General features: G+C 40.3%; 1 protein-coding gene across 1 annotated transcript in view; it reads left to right on the forward strand.

Moving 5' to 3' along the window:
- The first annotated feature begins 748 nt into the window (after positions 1-748).
- The window catches only part of TRAPPC10 (trafficking protein particle complex subunit 10), a 94,036-nt gene continuing 72,401 nt past the window's right edge, over positions 749-22,383 (forward strand). Inside the window, exon 1 of the mRNA XM_050936469.1 lies at positions 749-905. Within this exon, the coding sequence (XP_050792426.1) occupies positions 812-905 (94 nt within the window). The 5' untranslated portion in view covers positions 749-811. The remainder of the gene's footprint in view (positions 906-22,383) is intronic.

The following is a 22,383-nucleotide window of genomic DNA, read 5'->3' on the forward strand; positions in this document are numbered from 1 at the left end:
TGTCTGTGTAACTTGCACCCGTTTGCTGCTCTTCATTAGCTCACCACGAGACTTTGCTATTAACTTTGTGTTTATTCTCCCTGCCCCAGCTCTGGGGGGCGACCTGCCTGGAGCGCGCCCCGAAAAGAACTGATGGGAGGGGCGGGTTTGCTCCTGGGGGCGTGAGGAACCAGAGGGAGGGTGCCCGGTAGCTAACAACTCAGGGAGGTGGCACTGGGGACCGGAGGGGGCTGCCTGGATGCCCCCGCGAGGAGCAGCCGGGGCCGGGAGAGCCAAGACGCGACCTTAGCCTGTCACCTGCCGGGCCCTGCCCCACGCCAGGCGGCCCTGACAGCGCCCGTGTCCGGGGCGGCTCGCGGAAGGGGGGCAGGGGGCGGGGCTCAGCCGAGGCCCCGCCCCGGCCCGCGCGCGGCTCCCCAGAGGCTCCCGCAGCGCCCCCGCTAGTCTGTCTGTCCCTTCCCCCACCCGCCGCTTGTCCATCTGCCCGCCCTGCCCGCCCGGGCTCTTCTCTTTAGCTCGCACCCGTCCCCCCGCCCCCAACTTGTTTTGTGTCAGCGGCCCGCCGCCCGCTTCCCTTTAACCCCGCCCCTCCCCCCGGAAGTGGTAATGCTCCGCCCGCCCCACGGGAAGTGGGGAGCGCGAGACTCGCTGCACTCTGGGGCAGGGCCGCGGGGGCAGCGCGCGCGGCCAGGGGGGAGGGGGCAGACCAGAACGGAGCAGCCTGTCCCGGCCCCCGGCGCGGGGCAGCGCTGGTTCCATGGCGCGGAGCTGGAGCCAGAGCCGGAGCCGGGGCTGAGGACCCCGCCCGCCCATGGACCCTGCCGCGGCGCCGGCCGCCGAGGAGGAGGAGAAGCCGCCGCAGCCTCCGGTGATCTACACCATGGAGAACAAGCCCATCGTGACCTGTGAGTGACCCAGGCGCCGCCTGCCGCTGCTTGGGCCGGGGGGCTCCCGGGTCCAGCGGGCTTCCTGGAGGGCGGGTGGCGGCGAGTCCGCCTGGCGGAGGTGACCGGGCCCGGCCTACGGGCACCCCCGAGGCTAGCGGGGCTCAGGACGGGGAGCTCGGGCTCTTAGAGCCGGGGGTTGGGCCGGGTACCGGGCGCTCTGGGCAGCGGCACGTCCGGGACACTTCAAATCTCCCTGGTCCTAACGCCTCAGGACAGAGAAAGCGGCAGCTCCGGGAAGCCGGGGCGCCGCTCCCTACGCTGATTCCTTTTCTTTTCTTCCCTAGCTTTTTTGGAGAGCCGGTGGTGGTGGTGGTGCTGGTGATTAATAGCCAATGTGATTTTTTTTTCAGGCTTACAACACTGCACGGTTGGGTTCACAGCCAGTGCAGGGGTATCTACGTTTCTCTAACACTAAACGTTTATGTAGATTTAAAAAAAAAAGTAGTAAACATTTATTGATTTTTAGGTTTTGTAAAAAGCTTGGCTTTGACGTTACTCTGGATAGTCTTATCTACAGCAAGAGTAGTTAATTCTAACAGATTTTAGAAGATATGTTCATGCTTCATATTGTAAACCAGTCAGTGTTGAAGATTAGGATGAGAGCTAATGTTTGTTGCAGGCTTCCTCCCCTGTGCCTGCTTACTTATGTTGTTTCTTTTTTAAACTGTGTGGTGCTGGCTACTGTCAGAGACAGAATACAGGACTAGATGGATTTTGGGGATGAGCCATTATGACTATGTCTATGTTTTTACAGAACCAAAAGTTCTCATTCAGAAAAAAAAAAAATCCCTTACGGATATAGGGACATGTCTTCATGACTGACATAGTGGACATGCAACATAGTTTTCAAAGCTTGCTATGTTTTAACTCTTGGCACCAGAATTTGAGATTCATTTGTAGGCATATCAGTTGCTAGCAACAAGGAATTCATTCAAGTATGGCCCAATCCTAGCAAATGTTTTCATCTTTCAAATTGCCACAGTCAATTCCATTCAGGTATGATTGTGGGAAGAGGGAAAGTCATGAGAGTGCTTCTCTGTCCCATGTGTCACTTAAAATATTGGTGCTTCTCTGCAAGTCCTACTCAATCCATCTGTCCAGTTTTATGGGGTATCTACTGGCAGTTGTACAGTTCTTATAAGAATTATTTTTGGAATGCATGTTAACACTTCAAAAAAATACCTGATCAAATGTATACTTATGTTGTGATGAAATGCTTTTGGAAGAAGCTGAGGGAGAGGCAGGACAGAAGTTAATTTTAGAGGGATTGGTGATTGGGAAGGAGCAAACCTGAGGCTTGGAGAAAGATAAAGTCTATGGAGGGATGGGATCAGATCAAACACAATTAGCAGATTAGAGTTTAGGTGAAGAACAGTCTAACAGTTTTAATACTGTTGTGCTGTCTCGGAATACATAATCATATCAGCTTCATGCTGGTTTGGACTGACTTGGTACACACCAAAAGCAGCAGTTAACTTGGAATTATATCAGGAAAAAATCTTCAGTTATTTATCTAAGTTTTTATAGACTTACAGGCACTTCCAGTTATAATTGTGAGTGGTGGTCACTGTAAGAACATCAGAGGCTCTTAACTGCTGTATGAAAAGTCCAGAGAAACAGTTAAGCTTAATTGAAATTAGCAACTTCTTCCCCGTTTAACAAAATGGAATTGTTAACTTCTTGTTCATAGTGTCTGTTGGGCCAGACTTATGAAAGTGGGGGGAAAAAAACCCGCCTATATCACCAACATGAGAAATAGCCTATTCAAAAAGTTCTATCAGTTGAGCACACTCAATACTTTAGTGCTATGTGCTGTGCTCACTTCCAAGCTATCTATAAAATAAACCCAAACCCGCTGTGTGTACAGTGCACTTTCTTACTTTAACAATGTTACATTTGTTTTATCTGATGAGTTCTGTAAAATCTGTCTGACTTTCTAGACTGGTTTGGTACATGGAAAAGACTCCTTACTATAAACTCAATAGGATTTACTTATGCAGCCTGGAATGATGTTTTCACATCTTGCAAAATACTTAAAAATATGTGGTCTTTTTTTAATACCAGTACCTGTGCCTGTTTGTTTGTTCATTGATACTGCTTGTAAGCCAAATTTAATGATATGTAGAACCTTCCTTCTATTTCCACCTACTCCAAGAACCTTTCAAATCAGTTTCACTCCAAACTTACATTAAGAAAAATACACATGCTTTCCTTGTTACAGTATTGCGTTAATACTGTAGGGCTAAGGAGGAGGACGTTCATAGACTCACTATTTTTAACTGTTACCCACCCTTGCCAAATGTGACTTCAGACTTAAATATTTTGCGCTTCATATAGGGTCTGTTTTTCATCTCTCAATTCTGATACCCCTTAACTTTTCAAAATGCCACACTTAGAATTCCATTCTCATTTAGCACCAATCACTTTGGAATTTAAAATACATCAGTGTTTTTACAAACTGTAATTGAATTTAGTGCTTGTGAAAAGTGTTGGGATGATAGTCCCAAAGATTGAAATCACCTGTACACAGCATAGATGTGGTAGACCCAACTTGTGGAATGGGAGGTATACGTTGTGGATGTGCATAGTTGAGGATTTTTCAGGGCTTTGTGGAAGTACTTTTACAGATACTATATGTGAATCTAGATGTATAAGCTGTAAGACTACTAAGGCCCTTTTTCAGTTTTTATCTTGTTTAATTTTTCCCAGGAATTTCAGTGTTTATTACCGCAACAACAAAAACAGGAGAAAATTAGTGCAAAAAACGATTAATAATTTTTGTGGGTAAATCTCAAGGTTTATTTTGGTGGATGGAAAGGTGTGCGTGGGGGGGGGGGAAGAGTATTCAGTAGATTAGTGCTTTGAATTCCGTTCATCAGTGTGGTTTGCTGCAGAAACTAAAACAGAACTCAAAACACGCTCCTCCGAGTTTAAGAAAACAATACATCTCTAATCCCCAAATAAAATTTTTGTTTGAATAAACAGTTTTCTGTTGTAGACTTAGAGCTGTTAGCCTATAAATATTTACATATAGTAATTGGGCCACACCATTTGCAGTGCATACACTCAACTTCATCCTTTTTTCTTTTGTTTTTGTTTTTTAAAAACTTTTGAATACTTCCTTGGTTCTGAAAAGTACTCTGATACAGATTTTCATTTTCTTCCCATTTTAGTGTGTCAGGTCTTTAAACTGTTACCTGCTAACAGCTTGAAATGTTTACCTGAGATTCATCAGTGTGTTCAGATGCTCACACACTTCAGAGCTTGTGTGCCTCTTTATTGTGTGCATCTTCTAGACTAATGCATAGTCTTACTTCAGCTGGCAACTTAGCATATACACATATTAATGTATTATGAAAATACATATATCTCATGCAATGTATTGTATATCCTAATAAAACAAGTTATTTATATATTTGAGTGATACAAAAGTAGGGTGGAAATCGAAAAAAATAATGTACTTTATGTAAAACCTGGGAATTTTTTGGTAAAAATTGTTTAAAACTGAAAACAAAGGGGCTTAAAGACTACATACCTAAATCTAGGTGATCTGGCGAGTTCGTGGTAACCATGACAGTAAAGCTTGAATGGTTTGTGACCTCATCAGAATTCTGAGTTGTTTTCTATACCTTGTCAGTTTCCTGCAATCTTTTCTGTACTTGATATCACATGAGAGAAAATGCTTTAAATCTTACAAAGTACAAAATGTCCATGTGACTAGTACAGAAAATAATTTAACAAAAGTACTTTATTGGAAGCCGGGTTATGATGTTAGAAGTAATTCAACAAATAATAATACTGCTTACTTTGTATGCTGCTGTTCTCTTTTTTAAATAATGTGAATATTCTCTTGTATTTAGAAAGGTTTTGTGATGTACAATCTTCAGGTAACTATGACTGGGAGTAATATTTGCCCACGGTTATCAGTAGGCTCTTTGTCTGATTAAATGTGTAAAAATTTGATGTTGAGGAACTGAAATACAAAGAAATAATGCCAACCAGTTTCTGGTTATATGAATTAAGGGTGAACATTGAATAAATTGTTTTTTGTACCCTAAAAATATCTTTTCTGTTACAACCATGGTTGGATCCTTCTTCACTCCTCAGCATCTGGTAAATGCTTATACTGTGAAATAGTCCTCCTTTTAGAAATACTTCTGCCAGTCTGAGAAACCTGTATAGCTGTTCTGAATGATTTAAAAAAAAAAAAAAAAAAGTTGGAGGGAGCCAGTCCTTTCTGAGCTGAAACTCATTTTGAACACAATCCTCTTCAACAAGCTGTATTTTAAAATAAAAAAATAGTTGCTGCCATAGGAAATCATAGGAAGCCTGGAAATTGCTTTGGAAAAAGTGCTACTTTTTTTCTAAAGCAAAATGTAACATCATGCCTGTGGGTAGTTCTGCTCTGTCAAAATAATTCGTGGCAAGATCAAGAATTCCAGCTTTATCTGTGTTTGCTGCTTTATAGTGAGATTATAATGTTTAAATAGAGTATAAAAAAGTAGTAGTTTGATAGGACTTCACAAGATGAGTTGTATCAGTGGCTGTCATAAATGTACCTTGAAAAGTAGTCTTTACTTAACATGGAAACATACCTGGCTTAAAATCTTCTTTACTCGCCAGTGGTGAATAGTCCTCATATGGTCACTATTTTTTCAGAATTCAAGCTTGGATTTCTGAAATGAAAGCTTCTACACCTTTTGGTGGTAGCAGAGTGAAACTGATAGACAAGTCAGTTTAATGATCGCTATTCAGAACCCTGTAAGTACTGTAGTGTCTGTTCTATTTAGGTTCTTATACTATACAAATTGTCTTGGTGTCCGAACACCTTCTATTTCATATCTGTAAAATTATGCACCCCCAACAGAATTGTGACTGTTAGGAAGGGGTTGAAAGGCAACATCTTTTCCAATAGCATCGCTGCAAAGCGGTTTAGGACAGGAACTCAAGACTGCTTTTTGAAATTGACATTGCAAGATGAATTTAGGTAAGAGAATGCAACTGGCCATTTTTGGCATCTGGCATGTAGGCTGGCAAAACAAAAATAATTTTAAACTTGACGGACTTATATGGTTATTATTTATATCCTCAGCGGAAAAATCCCTTAAGGTTGAGAATACATATAATTTAGGACCAACAGTAATTTAATCAATAAAAATCCCAACATGAATGAGGTAGTTAATTAAAAAATAAAAAAAAACACATTAGAAACATAGGACGTGCAAAGTGAAGAAATCATCATTGCCTTGGAGGTCTGGCTACTTCTTCTGAAATAGCCACTGGGGCTCTGCATAGTGGTACGAGTAGTTATTTCATCACGGCTAGTCTCTGCTAGGTTGCAAACCAGGGGGTTAAGCCGGAATCCAACACACTTTGTGCATGGCTGTGTTGCACTACGGGTACATTGCCAGCATAGCCCTGATTTCTGGTTTCTCTTTCTCATTCATGTTTGTTCTGGAAGCATAGGAAGATAATTACTAAACAGGAACATGCTTTAGCTTTTCACCGTAGAATCTTCATGCAACAGCTGGAGTCTGGAAGATAACTAGTCATATTAAGTGCTTCAAGTAAGTGTCAAGCTTTTGGAGCCAATGCTGCTGCAGAAGTATTACTGTGCTGCAGATTTGTTAATTAACGAATGTACTTTTAATGTGAACGGGCAGTATTTGAAAGTCAAGTAACTGAAGGGGAAAACCAACAAGTCTTGAACTCAGGTCTTTGTTTACCTTTGAATTAACTGATCTCACTAACACTTTAAAACAGTACAGACTTCATTCCTTGGTATCTTAAGTTACTTTTTGAAATATTTGAAATGTGAGGTTTGAAATTTCACATTTGTTCTAAAATGCTTAATACTATCATCAATACATTTTGAAGAATAAACAGCTTCTAAAGAATTTTAGATGCTCTGTCTGAACAGTAATTCCCAGGATTTTCATGTACTAGCATGTCAGAATGTTCTTACAAATATATATAGACCAGTGTTCTGATGTTATAGACAGGTTTCCTTTAACTGACTTGCTATTAAATTATTGTTACTATCCATGTTCTCCATTTTTTATCATAGAATGATACCATTTGGCAGGGATCTGTCAGTGAGTTTTCTCTAGTCCATCTCCTGCATCATTGCAGATGGACTACATTTTCGCTGAACTATCCTTAATAAAGAAATACCTCAGATGCTTGTGTTTTTGCAATCTCCTCAGTGGCTGCTTCCTTTGTAGTTGTTCTTGTAGTTATACAGGTCTTTAATTTTCTCTTCTGTAGCTTAAGCCCATTACTTTGTTATATTCTCACTAAATGAGTATTGGTCCATTGCACATAACACTTTCTCAGCAGAAGGGAAAAAAAAAATCCAAGTAGGGTTTCATTAGTTGCATTTTTATCCCTGTCATTGCTGCTGTGGAAGCACTGTAATGCAGGACTAGCAGCAAAACCGCTGCTGGTGCAGTTCTGGGGATGAAACCTGTATATGCAGAAGCTAGGGGAGAAGTCAGCAATACAGGTTAAGAGAAACAACGGGAGGGATGATCAAGGGAAGAGATGCACACAAATGGAGAAAGAGGAGACAAGAAAAAAATAGAGAGAGAACTGTTGCGATTTGAGAGGAATAATGGTCTTGTAGATAGGATCCTGGACTTGGGCTGGAGAGTTCTTGTTCATATCCCAGCTCCTGTACCACAACCTTTGTGACCTTGGACAAGTCACTTGGACAGTTCCCTTTGTGTAAAACAGGACTAAATACTTTCTCACAGAGAGGTTGTGAGGATAAATTAATTAATATTTCTAAAGTGCTCAGATACTAAGTGCCCATTTTTTGGCCCAACAGGGTGTAGAAGTGCTATGCAGAGTGCCTTTCATTGTTCTTCTAAGCAACTGTCTCCTTGAAGAAGCAGCATTGTGGTCTGTAGAGGGAGATGAGTCCAGCTTGTTGCTAGAGAAATGTATGCTGTCATTGCAGAGCCTTTGAAGGAGAGAAGTTTATAAGAGGTCACTGAGGGATGGGAGGAGATAATCCTTACCTGTGCCCCCCTCCCCAAAACAAACAAACAAACAAGGAAGTGCCTCCCTGGCTGGGAGGGAATAGAAAGATCTACAGAAACAAGTGCAATGTGCAACCCAAATCAGAGAAATGTGTGGGAGTGAGTAGTCTAGTCTAAATTTTGTTGATAGTGGTAATTGTTAGATTTTTTTTGGTAGTTAAAATGATTCATGTTACCTAGGGTTGTGTTACAGGTGTCTTTAAGCTGTGAATGTCTCTTGCCCCCAAACATAATTAAATCTCTGTAGCCCATTATTACTCTCCAGCCAACACTTGGCCTTTCTGTACTTAGTTGAGGAAGAATTCTCCCCCTGCCCCCCTCCCAGATGAGGGCTGGTTTACATTAGCCAAATATAAGGGATACAGCAACAAAGGATGCTTTCTTCTAGTAGTGCATCTTCATAATTTTTTTGTCTACAAGGAAATTCAAGATTTACCTCGGCCAATTCCAAAAGAACAAATATTTTCTCTTCCCAGGAAGCAGCCTGGCTTCAATCCTGTGGAAGGTTCCAAAATTGTTTGTTTCCCATTTATGCACAGTCTTTGCTACGGTATGGGTTGGAGGTCCTTTCCTTCTCCACAGCTGATTTGTGCCCTCTGAGTATTCCTACAGTGAAGGCAGATGGCTGTATCCCATCCAATGAAAAGGGAATTTACTGTTTGCCTGCCAGTTGAAGGATGGGACCTATACAACCTGTCTCCATTTGTTATCTTTATGTAGACAGAAATTACCTGCAATTCTGCTGCTTTGAAGTTATCACCACACAGGATTTCTGTCACTTTGGGATTCTCCTTCACTTTTATATTTCAAGAGTTGGTTTATTGACATCCTTGAAACATGTTCCTTTTTGTGAGACTGTTTGCATTTGTGTGCAACTGAAGTTTGTGTGGGAGCTCCTCTGTGACTTTTAAGAACTCACACTAAGTAGGTTCTAGAGGGGGCTTGAGGTAGTGGCATTTGAATAGAGCATGAGGGAATAAACTCATGCTCCAGCTACTGATTCCTGACCGCCAAAAATCACAGAGCTATAGAGGAGACTTCCAACCTAGCTTGTGCTAGAAAGTTGAGACCCTAGATTGGGAATCTTGCATGACATAGCCTTCAAAGGAGCAGAATTAGTTAAGGAATATTTTCTTCTGCTGTTTTGGACTTGCACTTCTATGTTTGTCTAAATAATCTCATGAGTCTTCTTGCTTTAGCAGCAGAAAGGACAGTAACTACTTAATTAAGTGTCTGGCCTTTGTCATATACTGAGCATCATCTTTTAATATTAGAGTCTGTTATAAATAGTCTAGGTACTTGTCTTATTTACCTACAATGTCTCTGACCCCGTATGCCAGGGTATTGTAGGTGATGTTTGCATAGAATAACCTTTAGTGCTACTAATAAGTTAAGCCAAATTTGCTGATTTCCTGTGCCCCCCACTGTAGTATTTGGTAGTTGCATTTGTTCCATTTTTGAGACAGTTGATATTTCTAGGAAAAAAGGTGCTTTTTTTCTCCCCATTCATCCTCAGACTCCTTCTGCCCAGATCATAAAACCTGCTGACAATTTTTTGTATTTGCTTTAAAAAATTATTATAAGTAGCACTATTCACATTATTTGTCTTTTGTAAAGTTGATTTTAGGGCATTGGTTTCTTTCCAGACAAGGAAAGGACCAAAGTCCTTCAGTTTCATTAGATATTCTCTAGAATTATCGATTTCATGTTTTGTTTCAATAGTACCTAAATCTAAAGGTCTTTCATATTTATTACAGAACTTGAAATGGTGCCATCTGATTTAAGCTATTTAAATACTATATTTAAACTGAGTATACCACTAAATAGAGTACATTTTTATTACCAATGTTTTTTTTTAAAAAAAAAAAGCATAAGAATGAACTCTTCTGAGGAGATTAGGTAGCTTGGGGGCTTGGTTGTGGGACATATAATACATTCTATATCTTGACCTCCAGTTAAAATCTAGCCTACATTGGTAGGTCATGAAACAGCCATAAAATAGGAATGGCTTTGAATTGCATACCGGTGCACATTGGATTGAATCTGAGACTAGCAGATTAAAGGCACTATGGACTAACGCCTTGTCTGAATGTTAAATACCAATGCAAGGTGGGGGTAAAGTGCTATAATTCTGATATAAATCTCTGGCAGCACTAAGAGTTGAACACTAGTCTCCTGAATCTCAGTGTACAGTGCCTTAACCAGAAAACCATTTCCCCCTCAAAGATGTAGAAAGTTAGGCACCCAGAATTATAAGCTACTGTGACATTACCCAGGGTACAATTTTACAATTTAAACTGTTGAACAGCTGTCCCCCCTCAATTCTCCAATCTGGGGTGCCTTTTACCCTGTGTTGCTGTGAGAGCAGCCGCTCCTGGTCTGCTCTCACACAGCCTCCAGCATGTAAATTACTCCCACCTAGGTGTCCAGCTAGCAAGTGTGAAATATTGGGACATGGTGTGGATGGTAATAGGCACCTATATAAGGCACAGCCCCAAATATTGGGACTGTCCCTATAAAATCAGGACATCTGGTCACCCTACTCCCACCTATACTGTGTGAGTGCTATGGCCAGCTGCTCTTGAAGTACACTGCAGAGCAGCACCAGCCAACTTCCAGTCCCAGACTTTCCTCCAGAAAAGTACATCTTGTACTGCCAAGCCCTCTCCTGGACAATAAAAGCTCATATTAATAGAAAATGATATGCACAAATCCTGTTATCTCAAATGGAGTTTCTCAAACACTTCAGTCCAATAAAACAAGTTTATTAATGACAGAAAGATTTTAAGCGATTACAAGTAATGATGCATAAAAGTAATAATTGGTTACAAGAAAAAAGGTAAAATGCAGCTAATATCTAACTTAAGCTTAAATGAATTCAAAGAAAAGGTCTCTCACCACATGCTTCAGCAGTCATACTGGCCGGATTCCTTTTGAAAAGACACCTCCAGTTCAGTGTTAGGCCTTGGCTACACTTGCGAGTTACAGCGCGATAAAACCTCCCAGACTGCTGTACCTCACTCCCCGTCCACACTGGCAAGGCACGTACAGCGCTGTGTCTCTGTGGCTATAGCACTGCTGGTACTCCACCTCCTCGAGAAGAAAAACAACTGTTGTGTATTGGCTGAGATGGTGCTGCTCCCATGTAAACAGGGAGTAATGTTATTACACACTGATTGACTTCTGGAAACTCCCCATAATCCTTTTAACTGAAGCATCCTCTTGTTTTGTTGTGAACTCCAGAGGAGGAAGTGCCCTTTCAAAGCTCCATTTCGGAGCTACTTATCAAAAAACCAAACACAGTTACTATTTGCTTTGAATGAGTGAGAGGCAGGCAGGGGGGCTCCATTTGGAGTGCCGACAGCAAACATTTGCTTGAAGAGAGAGGTAGGGGAAGGGAGGTTTGGGTTTCGGGGAGCGGCGGCTGCTTATCTGGTCTATGAGGAAAAAAAGAAACAGCTGCTGTTTGCTTTCAGTGAGTGAGAGAGAGGTGGGGGAAGGAGGTGGGTCTCAACTTGCAAGACAGCATGCTGACACAAAAACCATTTGCAAATAGAAGGTGGTTTATGACTCTTCGATTTTGCTGCTCTACTCTAGATGTTTTCCTGCATGCTCCCCTAAGGAACAATATATATGCTATCATTCACTTGTAAAGATCTCTCCATCACTTTAAGAGATGAGGCAGACATTTTTACTAATCAAAAGTATGCGTCTCCGTTTGAGTTAAGATGAACCAGACTTTTTAAACTTGGTGTGGTAGCTTTAGTTATATTTAGGGCCCTACCAAATTCATGGTCCAGTTTGGTCAATTTCAGTCATAGGATTTAAAAAATTGTTCAGGTATTCTGAAATTTCAGTTTCGAATCCATGGGGGTCCCAACCTGAAAGGGGGCAATAGAGGGGATCCCAAGGCTGTTGTTGGGGTGTGTGTGTGTTTTAAGTATTGCCCCCCTTCTGAGCTGCTGCTAATGGCAGTACTGCCTTCAGAGCTAGGCTCCCAGCCAGCAGTGTTAGAGCTCTCTGCAGCTGGGGGAGGTTCCTGGAGGTGGGTCTCACCTGGCCTCAGGAGTGACACCTGCAGGGGAAGAGGAAGTCCAGTCACTTCTCATCCCAGATGGGACTAACATCTGGAGACCCGCACACAATAAGAACCCCCAGCCCTACACTAGCCAGATTTCATGGGGGAGATCAGATTTCACAGTCCATGATTCATTTTTCATGGCAGTGAATTTGGTAGGGCCCTAGTTGTATTCTAGGTTTTCCGCATTAAAAGTCCAAAATATTGTAAATATATGTCTAACAAAAATAAAATTACTTTGTTTTAAGAGGTGGAGGAATATGTATAGAGCCAACAAAACAGACTCTAATCCATCTAGCATTGCTTTTTTTAGTCTTAATGAATGGAATGGGTGTACAAATACATGACTACGCCTTACTCAGTACCTCTGGTTTTTTGCTCACAGGGTGCTATTTAATCTGGTATAAACCGTAGGTCATGTGAAATGCTACATACATATAACTAAAAATCCTGGAACTCTTGCTATTTGGAAAAGTATTGGTGTAACAAGCTTGTTCATTTAAGAGTCATCTTAGGTTGTTTTCCAAATAGCTTCTTTTATCACTTAAAATAATAGTCTCTGTGTTTATACTATATAGTAGAGTGCATTATCAGTTTGCAGCGATAGATTTCCTGTCTAGTCTTCCTTGGATGTGGAAATTATGATCAGTCTGTTAACGTTATTACTTTTTTGGCTAGGGGTCATCTAGGCTTTCTTCTCTGTAGCTCTTTTCACCCTGCCCTTGCCCTGAGGGATTCTGTTACAGTGTTGATCCTTTTGGCTCAAGAGTCTAAATGCTGAAGTCTTCGGGAGTGTCTGCTAGCTGGGTCTCTGGGGAGCAACGTGGAGTGTTCCATTTCATTACATTCACTCTCCAACAATAAATGTTGGGATTTTTTCTTTTTAGCCTTTGATAGCCCTTGGATCAGAACTATCATTTTACCATCTATGTGCCACCAAGCCGTTACTAGGCCATTAAGGTGTAGTTCATTTTGTATGAACTGTTGTGACTTGAAAATCAGTAGCTGTCCTCTGTGGCTTAGCTTCTCCAGCTACCATAACTTGCTGTTAGCACAAAATCAGCAATAATGGGGATTAAATTTGCTTCAGTGTTAAGCTTATAGTAAATTTCACAAACTGTAACCTTAAATCAGTTGTGAGGTCTGGTGTAATGCTCCTGGATTTCAATGCGGGAAGAGTACTATGGTGAAGACTGAGTAGCAAAATTTCTGCGGTACAGTACAGGCATCTGGAGATCATTGACTGTACAGTTTTATTTCAGACTATCTTGAGAAACCAGGGTGGATGAAAATGGATGATTAAAAAAAAATTAATTGGATTATTTTGATTTTATTTAATGTTTTTCTTTTTAAAAATAAACTGTTTAAAATGAAATCTAAATTCAATACAAAATATATGAAGCCCTACACATTATCTCTTAAAACATTTAAAAATATGCCGAATCCATGAGCTTCTATCAAAAGTTAAAGGCTGCTTTTCTATCTAAAGAAAGAATGAGAGGAAAAATGATCTAACTTTTGAGGTCAAGGTTTATTATATACATAGCACTAATGAGTGGTACTGTGTAAGGGCTCGTTTTGTTTAATAGTGTATGCTGTTGAGTTTAAATGTCAATTACCATCCTAATATCACTTGACACAATCATCGAATAAATAATAGATTATTTTCACCATTTTCTGGCATACTGAAAGTGTACAGTTAATTAAAATCTGAAAATATTAATATGATTGCTTAAATAAATATATATCATTTTAGTGTACCCACCGAGGTAGCATAAAGATGTTCCAAATCTAGTGTATATGCTCTATTAGTTGTAAATCACAGATCTTAATGGTTATATTAACCAATGCAAATGCACCTTTCTCTAGAAAGTAACTGAAGTACAAATGGAAAAGTTGATTAACATGGATTTAAATAGCCTTGATTTAAATCAATTCACCCTGTAAGAAACTGTACTAAGCGAATAATATCTATTAAATATGTGTCACAAGAAATGAATATTTTGCTGACAACAGTGTTGTGCTCCTGTGGCACCACATTAAATCTTTTCTCCAGTTTGCTATGTAATGGGTAAGAATGCTCTCATTTTAACAGGCTTCATGGGGTTTCAAGAATCATGTTGTAGGGAAGTTTCCCTATATAAATGCTCAGTTATGTTCATGTTGGTGTCTGTACTGAATTTAAAGTGTTTTAACATATAGTTATAAGGAACTGTTAATTAAGGTAATGTGGCTAAGGGACCCTGTGGTTCAAAATGGAGTCTGGACAATTAACATCTCTGACTCCATATTTGTCGCCCTTCTTCTTGTCACTTGTGGAAAGGAGCAACAGCCACTAGGGGGTCCAGTTCAGGCCAGTTCAAACCTGGAATATTTGCACCATAGAATATATAAAAGGATTGTGCACCCTAACCAGACTGTTCATCTGAGAGGCACCCAGTATCAGTCTTGTTTGCACGGGCTTCAAGGATCACCTCTATGGATCAAGATCTATCCCATTGATCTGGATGGCATCTTACACTGGAATCAACGTCATCTTACACCATCCTGGTTCCAGCATTGCTGTTTCCTGCTTACACCATCCTGGTTCCAGCATTGCTGTTTCCTGGTTCCTGTACGTGGATGGTCCAGTGTTCATCCTGCCATAACCGGGTTGCACGGTCTGTCGTAGGTCCAAGATCCAACGAACCTGAGCTGCAAGGACAGATATCACCATCAGCTACCTAATTCAGACCAAGGTCATCTGTTGTGCCACAGCATAGTTTTGGGGTGTTTTTGTTTAGGATTTATTCTGTTGGAATTTATTGCTAAAGGGATTGTGAAGGACCAGGCTTCATACCTATCTTTCTGGGGCAACCACAATTGAGTTTATTGCTTCCTTAATAAATCATCTTTGTGTTTTCAAAGAATATCTGTCTTTTCTTTAGGAAAGTTAGGGTGGTAGGAGGAACTGATATCTCTACTCCGTAGGAGATAGGTACTGTAGACCAGCTCAAGTACCTGACCTCTTTCTGCTAGTTTGAACTTAAGAATATGCCTGAAATAATAGAAAGTCAATGGACTAGAGTGTTTTGACAGACTAATATATTGCAACATTAAACTGAAGGTTGACGAACTTATGGAAAATGAATATTGGTATGTTTTATGTTTCACAGTTTTTATATAAATACTTTGGCTCCAATTCTACATTTATATTCTTCAGCAAGATTCTTCTGATCATGTTTAGATCACTGATATTGTCTGTTACCTCCTGTCTTTAGGCTGGTTAACACTTTCCATTCTAAAATATTCTATGAGCCACTTTTTTTGTGAAGCTCAAACATCTACATTGTTTGTAGCAGGGCTTTGAAAGTTGACATGGGGCAGTCCTCTGGCTAGCCTTTTCTTATGAAATTCATTTGAGATTTATCTGATTTTAACTGTTAATCACCATCAGGCTAGAAATAAGGATCAAATTTTTTAAGTGAGGGTAATTAACCATTGAAACAAATAAAGTCAAAATTAGATGTTGTTTTGCGAAGAGATATGGTCTAGGTCAAATAAGAATTAATTGAAGGAAGCCCTTTGGCCTGACTGAAGAAGGTTTATAGCTATTGCTTTGTGGCATTATGTATATGGAGTAACACTCCATTTTGTGGTACCAAATTTGGTTTAAATGCATAGCTGAAATTTTCTCTCTACCTTGGCCAAGTACAGAGAGATTTGAGAGGCCTTGAAAATGATGCATAAAACTGACCACAGTTTCAAATAATCTGTGAAGCACTGCCCTAGGAGGATCATATACAAAAGTGTCTTTCTTACTAACATCTGATAACTTGCTGAGAATAAAAGATGGCTACATTTTGCCCTACCACCTCTTTATCACCGTCTCCTATGTTCTACAGTGAGTAGTGTGGCTGCTTAAATCTGGGGCACTTTTTATTCTGCTTTCCGCTTCAGTGTAGTATTCAAAACGTGATCTGGTCGCAGTAACAGTTGGCCTGAGTTACACATGGAATCTTGGATGAACTACACCACTGCACTAAGATATGACAGGAAAACTGAAAACTTTTCCTAGTTAAGTCACCACCACCAGGTTCAAAAATAGATATATTTCATAATCTTCAGAAAAAGGGATGTTACCAGTCATCTTCATGTAATTAAGGATTTCCTTAATTTCTTAAATTTCAGAGCCTGCTGAAGCCGGAAATCCCCCTTAAATATTTGCCTAATTATGATATACTTGCCAGCAATGTTCCCTCTAATTTTTCCCACACATATGCGGAATTAATTTTATGTGTACCATTATGGAGGTGATGTGTGACACATCACCTCCATATTGGTGCACAAAACAAAATTCATGTGGTGGAGGTGGAGCTGAAGGGTTCGGAGTGTGGGAGAGGGCTCAGGGCTGGGGCAAAGGGTTGAGGTGCAGGGTGGTGAGGGTGTGGGCTCTGGGATGGGGCCAGAGATGAGGGGCTCAGGACTGGAGCAGAGGGTTGGGGTGGGGTGGTGAGGGCTCCAGCTGGGGGTATGGGCTCTGGCAGGTGCCTGAGATGAGGGATTTGGGGTACAGGCTGCCTCGTGGCTATGGTGGGGAGTGAAGATTCCCCTCTCTCCCTGCAGCAGCACCTGGGCTGGGGGAGGGGGGGGAAGAGGCGCCTCTCCCCATGGCGGCAGCTCTGGGGCTGTGGCATAGGTGCCTGTCCCCTGGGCCGCATCAGAGCTGGGGTGGGTTGGGGCTCGGGTGCCTGTCAGCCTGCTGTTGCAGGTCCACCGAGGGTGGATTCCCTGAACACCTGTGTGGTGCTTAATAGGCTGCTGCATGGCTGCGCAGCTTACAGGGAACTTAGCTTGCCAGTTGTCATACAAATTGGTTAGAACTTTCATGTTTAGGTGAGCAGGAAAGGCCACTGATTTGGTCAATTTAATGTACCCTCTATACATGCACGCATCATATGTCATTAGAAAGCTACTTATGTCTACTTAAGATGAGGCATGATATGGAACTGTTAAGTGGGGCCATTACCATAGAAACAGGGATAAACAATGACATCATCAATGCATTAAAATGACCACTTTAATATATTTGCATTCATTTTGATTAGTTTAATGACTATTATTTCAAGACATAAAATTGGATTTATTTGATCTCAAAGCATCACAACAACAAACTAAAGGGTAAAACAAAATCTAATAAATTTTTTACAGGTATCATTGAAATGTAATAGCACTAATGACATTTCCAGTCAGCCTTTTTATCATCATCATGTTCATCATTATGATCTCTGAGTGCTTGGTTTACCAGTCATTATTGCCTTGGCATGTACACCATTCTGTTCAGGGAAGAGTGTGCTGACTGTACACATAATTGATTTTTCTTGCATACGTTTTCATGGCAAGTTAGTTCTGGGTCTGTTCTAGGTTTTTTCAAACACTGCATACTGTATAACAGGGGTAGGCAACCTATGGCAAGTGTGCTGAAGGCGGCACACAAGCTGATTTTCAGTGGCACTCACACTGCCTGGGTCCTGGCCACCGGTCCAGGAATGCTGCATTTTAATGTAATTTTAAATGAAGTTTCTTAAACATTTTAAAAATCTTATTTACTTTACATACAACAATAGTTTAGTTATATATTATAGACTTATAGAAAGAGAGCTTCTAAAAACATTAAAATGTATTACTGGCATGCAAAACCTTAAATTAGAGTGAAAATAAATGAAGACTTGGCACACCGCTTCTGAAAGTTTGCCGACCCCTGCTATATAAGATACTCTGATTACCCAGGGAGACTACGTGGTATTTCCTGTGATGCAGCACTACCTGCACACTGTTCTTGAAACCCACTCTAGTTATTAAATGGGACGTATTCTTTCCAGCAATGGTCTGTATGTTGGTGTCTATGTTGTCTCCTTCATGAAGAGTTTCCACCCTCCGGAAAGTGGTAGAATTCCATTTGGAATGAACACACCTCCTTGGAATCTTTCTGCTTCAATTTTTACAGCCCTATTGATGAACCCTCAGCTCCCTATAATTGATGCAGAATTCATAGGGTAGTTGTGCTGCAAGACTTCCGTGCTGTAGTGTGATAATTTTGGAACTCTGCAATTGAGAGGTGCCTTGTTTGAAGGTCTTCTAAAGGATTAAACTCTTTGCTGGCTGAACTATATGCCTCTTTATCAACCAAAGGACAAACTCCTGCACCAGTTGGGGCACAAAAGTAGCTGACCTCTTAACTAGAATCGCATGGCTTTGGATTATATTATGAGGCTTTCATTTTGGCTGTTTGAGACTGACTGACTAAAGAGATGTAGTACAACCACTTGTTCATTTGAAAGCTGTTCATCAGGCTCACTCACCAGAAGAACACCCACAAAATATTTGAATGACTTAAGTTCTTGCTTCAGATTACTAGTAGCTTGGATAGCATCAGCTACTGTTACACTGCATAGAACAGTGGTAGACTTGCCTTATGTGTGTTGCGCATAGAATTAAATTGCAGAACCATACTGTTTTTCTAATTTTTTCCTATAACTTTCTACTGGAATAGCTTGCAGTTTCTCCATCTGAGGGAAGTAGGACATTATATCTTTGTAACAGCCTGGATGTGGAGAGGAGCTTGTACATAAAATCATTCTCTCTCTCTCTCTTCAATCAACTGATAAAATGTGGTGTGAAAAGGTGATTGTGTTGTTGCAGTATAACTAGAAGATTTTGCTTTCGTTCATTTTACTCAGTTAGGAAGAAAGACGTGTTGAGGGATAAACTACATCCTTAGCAATCAAGTCAAGTGAACAGTGCAACAGGTCTGATTGCTGGAAGATGTGCTAGCTCTGGTGGCTACAGAAGCAGGTGAACATGATGCTCTGTGAACAGATTCAGAGTCTGTTTTCTTTCCTGGGTTCAATACAGACTCGTGCCAAAGTCGACTTGCTTGTGTGTTTCTGTAAGCAATTCCTGTGATAGCATATTGGTGGCTCCTCAGCTAGAAACTATAAAACTCATCCAGTAGCCACCAATTCATCTCTTTTGGCTTCTGCTGCCAGCATCACAGATTTCTGCCCAGCACTGGTAGCTTTTGACAGATTTATGCAGTCTTTTGATTTTATTGACAAAGCACATTTTTCAAAGTTTGTGGAGAGTTTCTCTCTTTGATGTAAGATTTAAGGAGCTTGTATCCTCCGTGTCTTTATATACTGTAACTTGCCTGTAGAAGTAAAATTCCCAAAATGTATTGTTAGCATTAGCATCACCACTACCAGTTTTTCACAAATATACAGACTTGTGCTAAATTAGATGTATATTAGTAATTGTCCCTTTTGTTTAATGAGCACTTACTTTGATTGAAGCCCAACGTGAAGCTGTATATTGTCATCCTTAACACTAATACTGTGTATAAGTGTCACTGAATTAAGCTAGTTTCTAGAATATTTCAAAGGCTGGTAGGGAATGCATACGCAGTTACAAATTAAAACCTTCTAGCAGGCAGACATGATGCTTTGCTCTTAAGTACAGTAGCTTACAAATGCAGAAGCATTACATTAGGAATTCACATACATTTATCAACTCACTATGCAGTACAAACTATGGACATTCAATCCGCTGCTACTGGTGGACAATCTTCAGTATAAAACTTATCTGGTCAGAAAATTTCAATTGAAAATATAGAAAACTATTATTATCACTTGTGAGATACTTTGACAACTAAGAATATGCAATGTGAAAACATTTCATGTTTGTACATTGCAGAATGTTGATATTTGCCATTTTTGCCACATGCTAAAAAAGTGCCCATGCAAAACCAATAAGTCTTTTAATAAATTATTTGGTAGCTGTAACCAATAAGCACCACATTAAGATATTGAAATTAGCATAAACAGTAAAAATTATCAGAGGGATAGCCATGTTAGTCTGGACCTGTAAAAGCAGCAGAGAGTCCTGTGGCACCTTATAGACTAACAGACGTATTGGAGCGTGAGCTTTCGTGCTTATGCTCCAACGCATCTGTTAGTCTATAAGGTGCCACAGGATTCTTTGCTGCTTTTACAGTAAAAATTAGTCATAATCATGTTGCAGTGTTTTTGGAACTGCAAGAAGTGATGTGTTCTCATTTTAGGTACCATTGCTTTACCTCACCTACAGGCTTATGCACCACTTGACAGCTCCACATCATACCTCATCTACATGTACATAAAATAAGCTTTCAAATTATATGTGATCATGTGTATAGGGTGGGAACACAACACTCCAAAAATGGAGAATTGCCGCACACCTAATTGTAAACAATCTTTAACTTGCACAATGAGTGAGCTTTAAAAATGAAGTCTGTAAAGGGATTTTAAATTCTAAGTTGGGCAGTTACTTATGGCTTTTGCTGTGTGAGAGATTGCATATGAGGAACTGAAAACTAATTTTTCATTTATTGTAAGATGATATGGGAGTTCATTTTTGATGAACAGAAGATAATAGTCCATTGTGAATACTCTAATTATTCATGAACAGTGTTGCACAAAGAGCAATGACAATTGTATCCACCCTAATTAATTCTGTATTACTATTTTGTATTTGCTGTACATTTTATACATATTATGCAAAATGTTTACAGGGAAGTGTGATGCACTTGCATATATTATGCTAAACTACTTATTACACTTTGTGCAGCGTGATTTCTAGCAACATTATCCTCTTTGCTGTATTGTTCAGATTTGTTAAAATTTGTCACTGAGGCATAAGTCTTATGAGAAAATACTGGTATCTAAAATTTCATGAAGTTTTCATATACTTGTGTTTGTCTGTATTACATAGTCATTACCTTTAGTTTTAAAATTTTTAAAAAGTATTTTCTATTTCTAATAATCTAATGCAATCACTGAAAGCTGAATATTAGAGGGAAGGGAAATACTGTTTAAAAAATACACTGAAACCTAATAATCAGAAATTAACAATCCAATAATTTTCTTTAAATTCTGAATTTACAATTCTAGAAGTGGCAATATCTTAACATCAAATGTTGCTATTCTGCAACATGTTAATTTTCAATCCCTAGCAAAGTTAACTGCAAGGTCATAAGCAGCTCTGAGATGAGTACAGAGCAGTATGATTATGGGATAACGTAATTCAGTGGTTCTCATACTTGTGTACTGGTGCCCCCTTTCAAATAGCAAGCCTCTGAGTGGGACCCACCCCCCCCTTATAAATTATAAACACTTTTTTATATATCTAACACCATTATAAATGCTGGATGCATAGCGGGGTTTGGGACCTGAGGGGTCCTGACCCCAGTTTGACAACCCCTTACATATTTCATGTTCAGATTCCCATGCAAGCACTTAATACTGACTTGTACATGCATACAATACTCTTCCTTCATTGTGATATTGCTGACAAGTGCTAGAAATACAGAAGTTTTGTGGTTCTGGTCACATTTTTCTCTTGTAGAGACAATGAGTATGCACACAGATTACGTTTTCTGCCTTTTCCTTGCTTAGGTTTGATGCAAGGTCCCTCATGTGATCACCCAAGCTGAAAGCCAGTTCCGCTTACTGGCACACCAGAGGTACAATAGTCACATTGGGGGACCATGCTTATGTCTCCCTGGAAGGAAGAAGTGTGTGGGGGAAGAGGACAGGGGGCCGTTCTTTGAGGCTTTCTTTGGACCTTTCTTTTCAGCCAGAATTGTTCCTGTCTTTCCTTCCTGTTCCAGCTAACAGGAGTTTTGATAGGTCAAGGGCCTTTTGCTAGTGTTTTAGAGCAGTTGCGCTCAATCTTTCCAGACTACTTGTACCCCTTTCAGGAGTCTGATTTATCTAGCATACTTAAGTTTCATGTCACTTAAAACCTGCTTGCTTACAAAATCAGACATAAAAATACAGACGTGTCACAGCACACTATTATTGAAAAATCGCTTACTTTCTCATTTTAACCATATAATTATAAAATAAATTTTGAATATAAATATTGTGCTTACAATTCAGTATATAGCACAGTATAAACAATTCATTATCTATGAAATTTGTTTGTACTAAACTCACTAGTGTTTTTTTATGTAGCATGTTGTAAAACTAGGCAAATATCTAGATGAGTTGATGTACTCCCCTGAAAGACCTCTGCATACCCCTAGGAGTATGTGTACTCTTGGTTGAGAACCACTGTTTTAGAGGAACAGGGGAATTCCTGTTGCCAGTTCCTCAGCACAGTTAGCAGTTGAAGTGAGGCTCAGTGCTTTTGCCCCCATTCCTGATCTGATCAGCGTGCTTGCATCCTCTCCCATGTTTTCCAGTAGCACTGGGAATGGCTCTCTAATGAGGTTTGTGGTTGATTTTAAGCAGGGTCT

This window comes from Gopherus flavomarginatus, chromosome 1, assembly GCF_025201925.1.
Source record: "Gopherus flavomarginatus isolate rGopFla2 chromosome 1, rGopFla2.mat.asm, whole genome shotgun sequence".
Taxonomy (NCBI): Eukaryota; Metazoa; Chordata; order Testudines; family Testudinidae; genus Gopherus; species Gopherus flavomarginatus.